The sequence below is a fragment of the Protopterus annectens genome, chromosome 17.part0 (assembly GCF_019279795.1).
Source record: "Protopterus annectens isolate FY-2018-M chromosome 17.part0, PAN1.0, whole genome shotgun sequence".
In the NCBI taxonomy this organism is placed as follows: Eukaryota; Metazoa; Chordata; order Ceratodontiformes; family Protopteridae; genus Protopterus; species Protopterus annectens.
This window is the reverse complement of record NC_056751.1, coordinates 139,637,830-139,655,468: the sequence shown is the minus strand read 5'-3', so window position 1 is coordinate 139,655,468 and position 17,639 is coordinate 139,637,830. Positions and strand designations below refer to the sequence as shown.

The following is a 17,639-nucleotide window of genomic DNA, read 5'->3' as shown; positions in this document are numbered from 1 at the left end:
GGAAAAATCTGAATACCTTGGAGCCTGCAAAAGGCAGTCACATCAAAAAGGCATTTTGTGAATACTTGAGGCAGTAGAGGCGCCAAAGTACAAAGCAGAGACCTGAAAATGAGTGGAAGAAACAGAGAAACACAAAAACTTCCTGAAAAGATGGCGAACAGGAACATGAAGGTAAGCATCATTCAAATCCAGGAACACTAGAAACGCCTGAGGTAGAATGAGAGGAAATAGGGTATGAAGAGTAAGCCATCCAGAAGGTAAGAACCTTGAAAAAGGTGTTGAGCAAGGAGAGATCCATAATAGGTCTCTAACTGCCCTCTTTTCGAGGGACCAGGGACATTCCGGACTAAAATCCCTTCCCTACTTGTGAAGGATGGACAGGTTCAATAGTTCCCTGGTCCAACAGGGACCCAAGCACCTCCAAGAAATGAAGATGTTGTTCCAGAGGAGGTTGGGGAATCCCTGAAAAAGAACGGAGAGTCTTCCACACCATGAAGTAGCTCTGATGGATGACAGATAGAATCCAAGTATCGGAGGCGATGATATGTGAGTTTGGAAGACAGAGGAGAGTTGAAGGGACAAGGAAACCTGGCCGGGGGGGGGGGGGGGTGTTAAGAAATCAAAGAGAAGCAGGCTTGTCTGATAAAGGAGGCTTCTAAGCCACAGCAGCCCGAGAAGACTTAGCAGGAGGAGCTTGCCTACCAACCATCTTGCTACCTTTGGTGGACTGATGAGGCTGTCTGTGAACAAAAGCAGACCTAGTAGGATAGTTTCTCTGGAACTTAGGGACAGGATATATACAAAGATATGTATAAGATCCTGCAAGGCTTTACCTTTTTCCTGAAGATACTGAAACATTTCAGTAGCAGCAGTCCCAAAGAGATTTTTAATATGCAAAGGAGCATCCAGCAGCTTGGCCTTAATGTCTTCAGGTAAGGACCGCAGACAAAGCCAAGAATAACACCTCATGACAGACCCAAAGGCAGAAGCTCTGGAAGATGCATCAGCAGCCTCATAGCTACACTTGATAGTGACGAGTTGACTGAGAGGTAGAACCTAAAATAGACTGAACAGAAGATTTTGTTTCAGAATCGGGGAGATCAGAAATGACATGACAAACCTGGGCAATCAAGGCCAGAGCATATCTGGTCATGTGGGTCGGATAGGCCAGAAAGGAAAACATAGAAACAGTATAAACCTCCTTACTTATTCTCTCCATTGCCATACTATCTTTATTTGATGGTAAAAGCTTATAAGAGGGCAAAAGTTTAGAAGACATGTCAGAGGAGACTGACACCACAGCAGGGTCAGCAGCAGGACATTTAAATAAGAACTGAAAATCCTCAGGAACCTTACAGAACCTGTCAGGTTTCTTAGGAGTCTGAGAATCTGGAGACTTAGAGGCGGCAATAAAGGTGTCTAAGAAGGCAGCCAATACAGGAAATATTACTGAATGTTTAGGAGTATCCACCTGAAGCAGCTCATAATACCTTTTTTGGATATCAGACACTTGAGAAGAATCCCACTTAAGTATTCCATCATTCTGGCTATGGCGACTCAAAGACAATTTCTCAAAAAAAGACTCAGGACTTGCAGACTCTTCTTCATCAGAACCACAAGCCAAAGGCGAAGGCATCTGGGAAGATTAGGACAGGACACATCACCAGACACTGAAATCCAGGGGACGGGCACAGAAACCCCTTGAGGAGGCTTCAGGACAATTAAGGCATTGAACAGGACATGAGTAACTACTGCCATTTCCCTTGAGGATCATTAAGGTATACAGAAGAGATTCTGCCATGTTATCTTGGGCTAACAATTTAAGCCTCTGGTTCTCAAGACAGATGGCCAGGGAAGACACGCAACTTCTAAAAGATACGCAACTTCTAAGAGTTTTGGGTACAAACGCTTTGCAAATACTACAAGACATACGGTCGTGGGAAGCACCAAGACAAAAACTTTTCGTGATGGTCCTTATGGGGAATCTGCCTCCCACACTGACATTTTCCCTTCTTGGATGACATGACCTCTAGGTAACTAAAAGGTATCAAGATCAAAGATAAATAAAAGAAAACCCCAACAGGGTACTTATCTGACACTATGTATTCAGTGCAGGAAAAGGGCTTTCAGACAGACGGGCGATGACAGTGTTCATACTGGTGGCAAAGAAGTTCTGGGTAACTGCGTCCTGTATGGGGAGCATAAATGTGATGCACTGCTCATACAATGTCTAAAGGTTTTGGTATACTGGCCAGATGTTGGGCTGTCCTTGGAAGGAGATCCCTACTGTGAAGAATACTGCAACAATGACATAGAATGACATCTGAATATATGTGGGGATGAAACTGGGTACAGACTAGACAGTAGTCATAGCAAGAAACATCATGGAAATCAGAAGCTTAAAACTAAAACAGAAGGCAAAACTTAGTGGAAAAGATTAACAGTTTCAAATACCTGGGAGATGTGGTTGAGGAGAATGAAAGTCTAAATAAGGAGTTCAAATACAGCAGTGGTATGAAAAGTGATTCTGCATGGCATAAAAATGTGGACAGTGAAGGCAAAGCAGTGGATAAAGCTTGAGGTGATGGAAATAAAGAGCCTGAGATTAGAATTAAGAAGCCAAAGTAGTCTCAACTGTGGGGAATATCTAGGAGAACAAATGAGGGTGATGTTGTCACATGTGCAGAAAAGCAGAAGAATACTTAGCAAAGCAGATTTAGGACTGCAGTAAAGAAGGTAAGAGCAGACAAGAATGTTCAGCCAAGAGATAAATGGATTCTGTTAGAGTCGGGCATGACTGTTAAAGAAGGTAGGAGAGTGGCTCTTGAAAGAAGTGGCAACAGTTGACATGATATCACGACCCCAAATAAGTTCCATTCTGCAACTCCTTTGCAGGGGAGAAGGTGGGTGGAAGTGCTTCAGTAGGAGCTATATTCCCCAGAGAGGAAAGTCCCAGCTTCCTTTGGTAGAGGGGCAGGTGACACACCTGAAGAATGCCTCTACTCTGAGATAAAGTCTAGCTTGCAAGCAGCAGGGTAAAAACTGAGGCTGCTGTCTGTGACTGAGAACTGTGTGCTCTTTGGTCAGTGTTAGATATGCTAAAGTTCCCCAATGGAGAGCACAGAGAATAGCAAAAAACTACACTAGTTTATAAAATGGTCAAATACAGCACAGCAACATGACTAAATTACTAAGCATGTTTGCAATTACATCAGATAATGTTTAACACACACAACTGTTCTACCTGTTGGGATTACAGCCAGTTGTACCAATTCCAAGCTCATGCATGTTTGTCACTCCTAAAATTATTGCTCCAGCCTCTCTTAGTTTCTTTGTAATAGTGGCATCAGAAGTCTCTGGTTCCTTTCCTAAGAAGACTGTACCTGCACGATAATGAAATGGCACCTGAACAGAAAAGAAACAGTCACTATTCACAACAGAATAAGGTATGCTATCATTCCAACAATGCTGTCATTATCACCCCACTACCCTCCCTCAACAAAATAAAAGCAGTAAGGAAAAGGCTATGTTTTCAGCAGGAAAAAGATACTACTGAACATAGTAGAGACAAAAAAAAACAAAAAGCCTGCAGGGATTCATAAAATTCATCCTGTGCTAAAACTACAAGTAAAACAGATCAATTACATTGATCACAAACTGGTCACATGAACGTAAAGAAAAACATAACAACTTCCTTTCAAAAGAAGCATCTTATTATGACAAGTTACCTCTTTCATTCTCACCTGAGTCTTCTGTGTGTCTGCTGTTTTGTGAATTATTTGAATTCCACCATTAAAGACTGAAAAATGTTACAGAATGACAAAGGGATGGCTATTTTGGCAAAAAGTATTTTATGACAAGACTAGGAAATCTTTCAACAGCAATTCTTTGGAACAAACTGCCGCCTTCATTATCATGAATCGTTCTTCTCTAGTCAATAAAACTGAATCCAAAGTTAACAATATAAACTAAGCTACTTTGTAAATTGCTTTAAACAATCATCAATAAAAAAAAAAAAAAAAAAAACATGTTTTGTTGTCCATGCTATTCACCACCTGGCAAAGCCATTCCAAACAGCATGACAGTTCAATGTGACTGGGCAAAGAAGGCTACTGGTACAATAGGTCCATCTGCAACACAAGTCTGATTAGTATATTAGTCAGGATGGTCAACAACAAAGGCACGAGTAGCTTGACTGGCAGTTTCATCAGTATTTACTCTGCATCTGCGCAGTACACTGGATAAAGATCATATGGCATGCATGCTAGCAATTATAGGCTAAAGGAGCCACTCAAAGAAAAAAGGTCCCCATATGTTACATCTTCAGTTTTTCAGAAGGTAAAGGTTTTATGCTTTAATATGGAGAAATAATGCCCCCTGCTCAAAAAAGACATTTTACATACGTTGACAGATATTACAAACATTCTTTCCCCAAAGCAATAATGAAATTAAATAATGCTGCAATACAAAAAGAAAAGTATGCTTTTTATTAATACAAGGTTTTGACTTGTAAAGCAAGGGTTAACTTGGAAATAAATGTCTCTTTCTAAAAAGCAGAAGTATAACACAAACTGCATGCCGAAGCAAGCAGCTATCTCAGACAGACATCTGCTAAAATAACTCTAAATACGTTTAAAAATGGTTCATGGAAAAAACGTCTAGTTTTCTGGACTAAACATAACTGTAAATGGCATTCTGTTATAATAATAAGGAATTTTGTTTAACATGGACTTTTCGTAGACTTCAGATACAGAAACCAAAGTAGGACAAGTGACAGAAACAGAAACCAGTCATGCAAAGCACAAGGACATTAAAAATAAAATCTGCTGCCCTTTGAAAATGGTATATAAACTGGACATTATTTTCTCTTCTTTTGGAGATGTATTAATCAAGTGTGCATTGATTCAGTTAATGAGATGCAAAATACTTTTTCTAGCTGTGTTATAACAGCATCGAAATAATCTCAGACAGTGTAACTTTTTGGACATATTAAACTACAACAGAAACAGCAGTATGGTGCAAGTCTGGTTACTTCTGACGTTTGACAACAATTTAACAGTGGCGAAGCCAGCTTGAATGTGACCTTTTATATCCGTTACCAGCAGTTACTGTTCATTTGGTACCAATCTACCTTCCACACACACACCTTCAAACTGGAAGTGTGCTACAACAAAATCTCCAGATTCGCTACCAAGGCAAAATCCTCCTCCCATCACTGCACCTCCCTACACTCTTTAAAATGGCTTGAACTCCCTAATCAACTTGACTTCCTCCAAATAGTCACAGCCAACAAATTATTATTCCAACCTACTAGCTGCCCTGCATTATCTAATATCCTACAACCATATACCCCCCTTAGACCCCTTAGATTTACTCACCAAAACCTTATAATTGTCCAAAAACCCAAGCGCCCAGCTGGTCAGCTTCTACTCTCCTTTTCCCTAGCCAGAAAATGGAATGCCCTGCCCTCTACTCTGAGGACCTGTGACAATCCACACACCTTCAAAACACAACATCATTCTTACCTGTTTCTTCACAGGAAATGGAACTGCACTCTTCAACTCATACCTCCCAAGCTCTGCTCCTCCTTCTCTCCTGGCTAACCTTCATACCTTCCTAATTTCTCTCATATACTTAGATTATAAATGTAACTAAACAGTAACATCCAGCCATTATGCAGTATGCCTATCTTTCTCTTGAAAATTTTTTTAATAGTTTTGCTGTCTTTACTAAATGATACCAGTTTTGACTGTAATACTACCTGTTCATTGTTATACTACCTGTTGATTGCAATGCAAATATTTTTCTTGTAATTCTCTATATAATGTAACTTTGCATTGTGGAGCTTTTCTCCCTGGGCCTCCACTGAAAATGGGCTCTCGAGCCCAGTGGACCTCCCCAGTCACCAAACTGGAATAAATAAATAAATAATTTATATGTAAATTCCACAGGTCGACAGATCCAGTGCTTCTCTTGGGTGGATTATGAGATAACGTTGTTTCATCTGTCCAACAATGTTCCACCATCAATTCGTCTGTTGAAGGACACCATGTCTTCGAAGTGACTTCAGCCTGATCACCTGTTTGTCCTCTATGGTAAATTCTTCACAGTTATAACACAGATGCCAATAAAAACTTGACTTTACAATGCCCACATATTGTACATATAGATTTACATAATACACTGGACAAGGTCTGGTCTTATTTACAGGCATCATTTAAACCTGGTCGTGTCAGACATAAAATGTAACTCTGAAATTTTTAATGTTCAAAAAATCTTAGACATTTATCCATTTATAAACACAACTGGATAAATGTCTAAGATCCATACATGACAAAATGTACAGCAATTCAAAGAGACTGTTTTTTATGTGGAAGTAAATTTACAAAATGATGTCTATCTTGTCACAAGAGTCTAGTATGCAAGTCATACAATAAGATATATCCTATTCTGACATCTGTTTGATTCTAGCGTTGTTAGTTCTTCACATACACAACAGGTAAATGTACCTTCTGCAGTCATGCCTTTTCCAGAAATAATGCAAACGGTTGCACATTTTCTTTAATGTCTTAAGGCTCCGCTTTACCTAAATTTCATACAGTACAAATGTAGGACAATCACTGTCAGTAATGTAATAGACTACATAAAAATATTATTTATAATAAATCTTGTAAATGCACAGAAAGAAAGTTCTAACATAGTAAAGTGTGCTATTAATATTAACCTTTTAAAGGAAAGGTTTTCACAGCTTTTCAAAATTTCCCTAGTGACAGTAGTAAGGGACAATGTCGCCATCTAGAGGAAGAGACTCAGCATAGCATTCAGACTTTACATAATAACATTTCTGTTTTAACACAACAATCCGATTAAAGCCCAACAACATTTATTAAGTTAGAAAAGCCCAACAAGACTTACAAGGGGCACAAAATACACCAATTGACATTGGACAGGGTTCAGCAAAAATGGCAGTTATTTCTCCTGCTGATATTGTTTACTGAAGACTGCCTCAGTGGCAAGACAAAAAAGGAATTTTGTTTCAATATGTTGGCATTTAAACAATGGTTGATATACACTGTGGAATCTATTTGAAATAATACTTTATTTAAATGCTTTATACATTTATTCCTAAATGTTTAAAGTCAAATATACAATTAGCAAAATATGTTTTACAGCATTTTTAACCTGTCAATATTTACAGTGACAGTGCCTATGTGGTAAATTCTTTATGCTTACACATGCCAGTTTGGGTCAGAAGGGGATTTGTCGACAGTGTTGACAAATCAATAAAACATGCTCCAGTACTACAGGAGTTATCGGCATTAATTCCCAGAATAATTTACAGGAAAAGTTTAGTATTGTCAAAAATCAAAGCACATAAAAAATGCAATACAAAAGGGCTAAAGAAAATGCTTTGGCAGATGCCAAAGCAAAGCAAGCAGCTAAAACAGGCGAGTGCCTAGACTCGCATAACTGTTTTAAACACACAGACAAGGTAATGCCAGTTTCCACAGTTTCAAAAATTAAAAAAACTATCTGAAAATGATCGGACAGACAGTCTAAATAACATGACCCAAAAAAAAAAAAACGTTTTGGTCAGGCATGATAGTATGTTAAAGCAATTTTGTCAGACAGTTAATGACATTCTACAAAATGCAGATGCAGCTTTAAAATCAGTTTCTGTCAGCCAGACAGATGCAGACTTCGAGATTAAACATCTTAAACTCCACCTGGAACAAGAAAAAGCCAAAGTACTAAGCAGTTTAAAAAAGTAAGCAGTATTGCAGATGCAAATAGGAAATGTACAGAAACAGCTTGTGGACTACAAAAAGCAGTTTGATGCTTTAAAGTCTAAAGATAAAAATTAAGCCAAAAGATGTCACAGTTGTTACAAGTACAACAATATTGTCTACTGCAGACAATTCCGCATTGCAATGATGAAACAGGAGACAGCCATAGACAGTTAATACACTGTTTTTAAAACAGGTAATAAATAGAAAAGGGCATATATGCAAACAACCTGCAAAAATCAGGGTAAGCAGAAAAAGGTAGAAAATAAACAGAAGGAAGGACAAATCTTTTTCAATAAGGCAAGGGGTAATTACAAACACTAACAGTATAATGAAAATGGTAAATTATGACCAGTAGAATATGGGGATAATCCTCCCTATAACCCAGGTCATGGCAGGAAATGGGCATTAAAGCAATAAATTAACAGAACACAGGTTATCAGTTGGCAGCAAAGTACACAGACCTTTTAAAGTAATGAAAGACAATGTTAGTACAAAACTCAATGTAAATTAATTAAACAAAGGGGACAGAAAAAACAGAAAAATAATTACTTTACTGGTTTGATAAGCTATGACAGATTCAGAATAAACACAGAAATAACCTACAGACACAGTGTAAAGTTAATACAGATACAGTGAATACATTTACAGTAATGCAAATGGTATATGCAAAACTAAACAATGCAATTAAACGTTGGGTATAGAAGTCCACATCCACATCTAGAAATAGAGTAACATTTAAAGCAGTACCTATGACAAATCCTAAATGAAAAAACAAGAGAGGGTCAAAACCCCACACATTAAAAGTACATATGTCTCCAAAGGCAGCTTATGCATACAACAGACAGGATCAATAATGGTAGGAAACAGTGACTGTAATGTCACATTTTAAAAAGAATGGCTTACATGGAATATAACAGCAAACAGACTTATACTTCCGTAAACAAACTAGTACAGCAAGAACATCATTAGTCAGACTGGTGTAACTGCCATCTTGGGAATAATACACGGGAATATATAGGTTCATAGGTGTGTACTTGGCTAATGGCCCTGGGGTCTTTACAAGCCTAGCCATAGGATTACCCTGGAATAGTGCCACCCAACCTTAGTTCCCAGTGCCTCTGTGGAGTAGAGCCACTGGAGTCATCCCCAGGGTGATTTTTTTGTTTTCCATCCACTCATCAATATCTCTCTTGAATAGCTTCAGCAAGGTGCTCTGCTTGACATATATGTTCCATAGCATGAGCAGTCTCTGGGTTATGAACCTGTCCCTCCAGCATGTTCTGTTAATTGTGGCAATGAGGTTGAGGTCTCTGGAGCATATGGTGCAGAGGGATTGGGATTTTTTTAGATGTAGCATTTCTAACAGAGCTGAATCAGACATAGCTTTGTAAGCCAAGCAGAGATCGCCTCTAAGAAGGCAACAGGAGACAGAATAGTTGGGAGTTGTTTTGAGTCAGTCCACATAGCACAAGGCCTAGGATCCTCTTTGTGACCTGTATACCACACATCAGCTTTAATATGGACCTCAATGGCATCTTGCAAGGTCTATCAGCTGACAAAGATAATTTGGAAGCATTTGGCTTCCATAACAAGGGGTCAACTAATAGCAACAATACTGATTGTGACTCCAAACAAAAATGTGGGCTCATTTTTCATAATCTGGCCAAAAATATGAAACATCTTAGGTCTAACATCTGGCATTTGAAGTTATTCAAGGCTTATAAACTCAAAGATATTACACCCAGAGGTCTTAGGATCCATTTACAACCCCTAGTGGCCAATACTGATGCTCAGTTATCACAAGACTGGGCCTTGGCACAACATCAGGCCGCCATGTTGTCTGTCAATACCTTAATTGGGTATTACGAAAGAACTATAGAATCACAAATAATTGAAATCAACAAAGTTTGTATGGAGGCTCAGGTATTTCAAACTGAATCCTATTTCCAGGAACATATTTCCGCTTTGGCCAAAGATTTGGCCAATTTAGAACAACAACTGATCAAGAGAAAAACACACAAATTTAATCGAGATGTGTCTGATTATGATAAAGGCAAACCATTTGTGGTATCAAAGAATGTCAGGTTCACTGATAGAGTGATTAAAAACAAAAGCAATCAAGGCCGAAAAAGGCCCAGGTCAATTTTAAGAAGGACAGATTCTTCGGTCAGTATGACTTCAGAGGATGAAAACTCCTCAGCTACTGATTATGATGTGCCCTCACATCAGGTGTCCCCTGCTGCTAAGCGAAAACAGTCTGACCCTTTAGACATAAGACACGCAGGGGGGGGCAGAAAGCATAGAAACAGACATGGGCACATCCAGTTTACAGGTACTGTTATAACAGATGGTGAAATAGTGAACAATGTACATAATATTTCATCTTTTGAATTATCACCTGTACATATCCAAGTACTTAAAGGTCTGAATTTTGTGCCCTCTGCACCAGTTTCTGAATTCAATTTGTTAAATGATGTTAATGATTTCTGTAGATTGATTAATTTTAAGATATTTTTTTCAGACCAAGAATCCACTCAAAGATCTATTGAGTTTAAATTTGGTAAATCGGACTTTGTACCGCCTATGGATAAACATGTTTCTATTTTTAAGGAGTGTGTCACTAAAGATTTGCATTTTTCTAACAGATACCCATTCATCATAACCTTACTCAAACTGAGAGACATGCATTAACTGAACTTCAACTTAACCATTCAATAGTTATTACTCCGGCTGACAAAGGGGGTGGTGCTGTTGTTATGGATCATAGCACATATAAAGATGAGGCCTATAGACAGCTGGCCGATACTCGGTTCTATATTAAGATGGTTGTTGATCCTACACCCAGTTTTAAGGCACAGATAGATTCTCTACTGGATTTAGCAATGGAAGAGGAGATCATTAGTAGACAGACTTGTAAACAACTCAAAGTGGCTGAACCTATGCCCCAGTATTTATATTTACTTCCTAAAATCGACAAAGATTCTATCAATCCCCCAGGGAGACCAATCGTCTCAGGTAGAGGCTCTCTTACAGAACCACTTTCCGCATTCCTTACATATTATTTGAAACCTCTTTTGGTTCATATTAGATCCAGGATATTAGATACAACTGAATTCCTGAATATTATTCAGGATTCACAACTGGAAGCCGACTGGTGGCTATGTACTTTAGATGTGTCATCTTTATATACAAGTATTCCACATGATGCCGGAATTACTGCTATTTCATATTGGTTAAATAAATCTGGGATATATTGCACTGCTTTCAACAATTTTCTGGTAAAGCTCGCTGAGTATGTGTTATGTAAAAACATTTTCTATTTTGACGGACAACCTTATTGGCAGATTAAGGGGACGGCAATGGGGGGCCTCTTTTGCCCCAATATATACTGACCTATTTATGGGATTTTTTGAGCAATCATTCATCTATGATGTGGACCATAATTTGCATATAAATGATCTTGATATCTGGAGGAGGTACCTAGATGACTGTTGGATGGTGTGGCGTGAGGATAAGGACCATGTGTCTGATTTTAAGTATCTTAACAACAACCCTTGGAATATACAATTTACCTTGAATACTGAATATGAAGAGATTGTTTTCTTGGATGTTGTTGTTTCCAGACAGATGGATCATACTTCAGCTACACATGTACATAGGAAGTTTCCTCAGTATAACACATTATTACACGCATCAAGTTCTCACCCCCGCCACATCATCCAAAATATTCCGAAATCCCAATTTCTACGTATGAAACGCATATGCTCATCAGAGGAACAATATGAAGCCTGTGCACGACTTGTCACACAGGTTCATTGATCGTGGATATCCCAAGCATCATATCTCTCACACCATTGAGCAAACTAAGCATGTGACACGACCCACTTTATTACAACATCATAGTATGAAGCATCAAGAAACATCTAATCCTAGGCAGCCAATTAGATTTGTTACTTTTGGGAACAATACATTTAAATTTAGAGAAATCATTGACAGATATTGGGATATACTCAAATCCCATGAACTTTTGAAGGATATTTTACCAGATAAATGCACTTTTTCATATAGGAGGGGCAGGACTATAAACTCAAGATTTCCACATTACAAGAGGTACACACACCAGCAATACCTGTTCAAACTACTTTATTTGGTGACCCATTGCTTGGATGCTTTCCTTGTGGGCATTGCAGTGCTTGTCAACATATTCTTAAAACTAAGGAATTTTCAAGTAAGAATACATCTAAAGTATATCAAATTAACATTTTTGGTAACTGCAGTTCAGATTGGGTCATCTACTTAGCTACATGTACCTGTTCATCATTTTATGTTGGTCAGACGTCCAGACCATTCAAACTGAGGATTAGTGAACACCTCAGCGCCATAAGAAACCATCGTCTGTCCAATGCTCTTTATAAACACACCATTCAACATCCCATGGCTGTCTTTAAATTTATTATCATTGATAAAATTCAAATGCATAGAAATTTCAAAGCAGGTTGGCATAACAAACTTAACAATATGGAAACAATGTGGATAACCAGGTTAGGGGCTTTGTTCAAACCTGGATTAAATGAGATGGTATAATATGCTAACTTGCCCTTTCATGCAATGTGTTTGTTAATAATCTTTTATTTTTTCATTTTTAATATTATTTTATTATTCTTTTTTCATCTTTTTAATTCAATATTTTGGAAACAGACCTTCACCAATTTTCATGATTTCATTAATGTTATGATTTCTATGAGATGGGTCTAGCTTATACAATCCAATAAGTGTTTTTGGCAATATCTCTAATTGAGTGTCTATATAAGACCAGGATGTTTGAAGCTGGATAATTAATTATTGAACTTTGTTTCAGCACTGAAGAATGCTGTTTTTTCAGCCGAAACCGGTTTGCTTACTATTTATCTTGTTTAATGGGATTCAATTTAAAATAAATATTTCTTGCCTGCATTTCGCTGTGCTGGTCCGTTTTTTGTCTTTTTGTATGGTTGGTTTGGACCCTGCACTTTGTCCTACGTGCGTGCTTCTTGGTTTGTTCCTGTGTCATGCCAAATGGGGCATTGTCCTCTATGATTGAACTAATGAGGGAAGAGTAAAGGGAGACAATGACCTCTTTCTTCCTGGATGCAAAACCCTTAGTAATGAGATGTGCCACACAGAAGGACTTTCTGACCACAGTGGCAATGGGGTGATCAAAAGAGATTGCTGTCAACCTGTGTTCCCAGATCTCTTATAACACCTTCTGTGTTCAGTGGACTACCATCAAAGTGGCAAATTATGGGAACCGGGTTTTTCCCAAAGGGGATGATGACATTTTTTGGCATTGATCTTAAGGCCATGGTTCTGACACCAGATGTTGGTCTCAGTGAGTCCATTCTGTAGGATGTCAACATCTCTTGGGAAGTTAATAATAACTCCCATCTTGCAATCGTCTGCGAACTTTGTCAGCCAGAGTCCCTTCGTGTTAGTGTGAACTTCAGAGAAGTAGATACCAAACAGGAGAGGACCCAGGAGTGAACCCTGTGGGACTCCACTCGTGACTTGTCGGCAGTCTGACTTGGAATCAGCAACTTTCACACTGTGGGTTCTATCTGTGAGCCAGTTTGCAACCCACCTAGTGATATAGGGGTTGATGCCAAGCTTAGTGAGTTTTTCGGTGATTCTGAGTGGGGAATGGTATCAAAAGCCTTGGTCAGATCAAGGTAAGCTGTATGAACCACCTTGCCTTTATCCACAGCTCTGTTGACTTACTCAAAGAAGTCGACCAAGTTGAGCAGGCATGATCTACCCTTCACACAAAACCAAACTGTGTGGGATCCAGAGTGAAGAGATTCTCTATATCCTGGTTTATCAGGTCCATGATGATGCGCTTCATAGTTTTGCTTATCAGACTAATGGGGTGATAGTTCCCAGGGTCTGTAGTCACTCCTCCTTTGTGGAGAGGGATGACTGTAGCAGTGCGCCACACGGTAGAGACAAAGCCTGAGGTGAGGCTGTGATTGAACAGGGCACACAGGTGAGGTGCCAGTTCACTCTGTAGTTCATGTAGAACACAACTAGGGATATTGTCAGGTCCCATAGAAGCTGTATTTTTGGCCTTGGACAGTGCTGTTTTAACCTGTGCAGCACTAATACTGGGTGCCTGGCAATCTACTAGTATTGTGATTGGTCCTTTGGGGGGGGATAGGGAAAAAGTTGGCAGTGAATCTGTCGGCCAGTATACTGACAATATCTGTTGGCTCAGTACAGGAGGTACCATTGTGCTGTAGCGCAGAGCAAATATGAATATTGCCATGGAGATTCTTTACATAACTTTAGAAGGCCTTGTGGTTGTCTTCACTATCTGCTGCAATTCTGTTTTCATAGACAGCTTTAGAGGATTTCATGAGGGATCTCAACATTTTGTTTAGGCTGATAAGGGAGTTTTTTCCAGTCTTGGGACTTCACCTTATTCCGCATCAGTTTCCTCCTTCTGTTGTAGAGTTTTATAGCACGGAGCCACCAGATTGGTTTCCTTTTTTTGGAGTAGAGCGCCATGGTTCTATTGGGTATGGTGAGATCCATGCATTTGTGTATGTGTTTGTACAGTGCATTGGTGTATGATTCTGCAGTCGCGCAACTATTATCCATTTGCATGGGTGCCGTGAAGTTAACCACCTCTGCTTTTAGGAGTCCAAAGTTAGCTTTGGATAAGTTTTTCATGGTGGTTACCTTTGCGGGGGTGGGAGGGATGTGAATTTCCAAGGTGATTAGTTTGTGGTCAGATCTAACCAGGAAGGAGCTGACTATGGTGTAGAGCAATGGTTGCCCATGTTAGTAATGACCAGGTCAAGGATGTTGGTACCTCTAAGTAGGGGTAAGAACGAGCTGGTCCAGGGCATTGGAATTAATGAACTCCAGGAAACGTTGGGCAAATGTATTGGTACATGAGTAGCTTACCCAGTTAATGGAGGGATAGTTGAAGTTGCCTAGTAAGAGAGTGTTAGATTGGACCCTAATATTCTCCAGGGTGCTTAGGAATGTGGAGTGTGAGTCTTGGGACATGGATGGCGACCTATAGCAGGCTACGACCTGAATTGCTGTCTTACCCAATGTTAGCTGCACCTGAAGTATCTCTGACGTGTTATGTTCATAGGCAGGTACTAGGCTATCAGCCCAAGGGCCTAAGTAAGCCTAGCCAACAAGGTTGCCTGACTTATGCCACCCAAGAAAGTTAATGTCCTGTGCCCCTGTCGAGCAGAGCCACAAATGTGATCCCTGGGGTGTATTTCCTATTTTCCATCCACTAATCAAGATTTTTCTTGAAGAGTGCTAATGAGGGAACTTTGCTTGACATAGATGGGTAGCTTGTTGCAGGCTATAGGAAGTCTCTGGGACAGGAATCTATCCCTCCAGCATGTCCTGTTTATTGTGGTGACAAGGTTTAGGTCCCTAGAGCATGTAGCTCAGAGGGATTGGGATTTCTTTAGATGTAGCATGTCCAACAGCTCTGGGTTTAACATAGCTTTATATGTTATGCAGAGATCTCCTCGGAGTAGGTGATATGCTACAGAGTAAAGCTGGAGTTTTTCGAGACTGTCAGTGTAGGGCATCCATTTGAGGCCAGTAGTCTTCTTTGTGAGGTACTTCTGTGGCCTTTCCAGCTGCTGCAGATGTCTTGTGAGGTACATTCCAAAAGGGACACTGTACTCTGTAATGTGTCTGAGTGCCGAGTAGAGGGGAACAATGACCTCTTTTTTTTCCTAGATGAGAACCCTTTTGTGATCAGGTGTGCCACATAGAAGGATTTCCTGACTACTGTGGTAATGTGATTATCAAAGGAGAGACTACTGTCCACCTGGGTCCCAAGATCTCTTATCACACATTCGGTGTTAAGTAGACTGACATTTATGTAGTAGTTCATGGGTACAGAGTTTTTACCAAAGGGGATGACAATGCACTTTCTGGCATTGAGGCTTGAGGCCATGCCTCTGACACCAGGCATCTGTCTCAGTAAGGCCCTTCTGTAGGATGTCCACATCATTTGGGCACTCAACTATGGCTCCTAGTTTGCAGCAATTTGCGAACTTCATTAGCCAGAGGCCTTCTGTGTTAGCCTGTACTTCAGAGAAGTAGATACCAAACAGGAGAGGTGCCAGGACTGAACCCTGTGGTGCTTCACTTGTCACTGTTTTGAAGTCAGATTTGGAGTCTACAACTTTTACAGTGTGGGTTCTGTCAGTGAGCCAGTTGGCAACTCATCTTGTGACATAGGGATTTATACCTAGTTTAGTGAGTTTAGCTATAATTCCAGAATGGGAGATGGTGTCGAAAGCCTTGGCAAGGTCAAGAAAGGCTGTGTGAACCACCTTACCCTCGTCTATGGCTTTGGTGACAGCCTCAAATAAGTCAATCAGGTTCAGAAGGCATGATGTGCCTTTCACAAACCCGAACTGGGTGGAGTCCAGAGTTTGGAGGTTACCAATGTCCAGGGGTGGCTCGTGCTATAAGACTGCAGCCCCCCTTACCTTGAAAAGGAGAAATCAAATGAACGAACGGAGAAGAAAAAGAAATATAAAGTGAGTCCCGGAACTCGACACGTGTGCTTGGAGTTCCTGGTACTCTCTCAGAACTCCAGACTGCTCTGTCAGGCAGTCTGTATAAGGGAGAACGGCATCTCTGCCCTGCAGCCCCAGAAGTCTGTGCGGTGATAACATCCGTGGAACGAACACTGGACTGCATCGTCAGCAGTCTGGTGCTTCCAGCCTACACTCGCAAGAAACCAGCATCACTGGCATGCTGAGAAACCTACCAGAAGGACTGTTAGCGTGAGGACACTACTGAAAGTGGATTTACGAGCACAGAGATGCACTGAACTAATGTAGTGGAATTACAGGCTGAGGACAGGTATGGAAATGCTGAAGTGTATGTTTGTAAAAAAGGAACACATGGTGGTGGGTAGAGAATACCTCAGGCTTGAACCCTCTACCTTGGATGCAAGGTGGCAAGGGCCTGAATTCCCTACCCACCACCATTTGTAAAAGAAGTTTGTAGATCTTTGCCTCATATTTGTTCTGTTCCTCAAAAAATCTGTGGTTTCTGTATGTTTGTTTTTCCATGCACAGTCAGTAGTGCAGTGGTGCACTGATAGCATTATTGCTTGACAGCTACAGTTTCTCTGGTTTGATTCTTGGCTTGGGTGCCGAGTCTGCATGTCCTCCCATCTTACAAAGGCATGCTTCTGCAGAGTTTCTCCCTGGGCCTCTGCTGAAAATTGGCTTTTGTTCCAAGTCAGACTTTCCTGGTTAACAAATGTTAAATAAATAAAAAAAACAGGCATCTGAATTTCAGACTTCATATTCTTCAGAAAGTACATAGTAACACAAAACCTTTTATTCTAGCAATTTTCTAAGTTTATAACATGGGAATTTGAAATTAGTCTCTATTTTTGGGACTGTACCCCCCCCCCCCATTATTGGCTTCGTCCAGGTTTTTTGTGCTAAGGTTGAGAGCTATGGTTAGAACTGAATTTGCTGAATATGTTTGGGTCTGTTATTCCCCCATTATTGGCTTTGTACAGGTGTTTTGTGCCAAAAGGTTGACAGCTATGGTGAGAACTGAATTCACTAAATGGTAGCGATTTAAGTTAGTCTTCCTCTCTTTCACAAAACAGCTGATTTGGCATAGTGGTATGTTGCTCTGACTGTTTTTCACCAGGTCCAGGGTTTAAGACTTGGCAGTGAAATATATGGTAGTAACACAGCATTTTATTCTAGCAACATTCCAACATTATACAAGCAATGCTTAAAATGTGTCCCTGGTTTTTGGGCGTTTGCCCCCCAAAATAAATTTTGGCTTTTTCCAGAT

General features: G+C 40.0%; 1 protein-coding gene across 1 annotated transcript in view; it reads right to left on the bottom strand.

Moving 5' to 3' along the window:
• Nucleotides 1-17,639, bottom strand: part of LOC122791413 (fatty acid amide hydrolase-like) — a 1,249,544-nt gene that overhangs the window by 833,486 nt on the left and 398,419 nt on the right. The window contains exon 8 of the mRNA XM_044059161.1: nt 3,245-3,405. Coding sequence (XP_043915096.1) covers nt 3,245-3,405 — 161 coding nt within the window. The remainder of the gene's footprint in view (nt 1-3,244; nt 3,406-17,639) is intronic.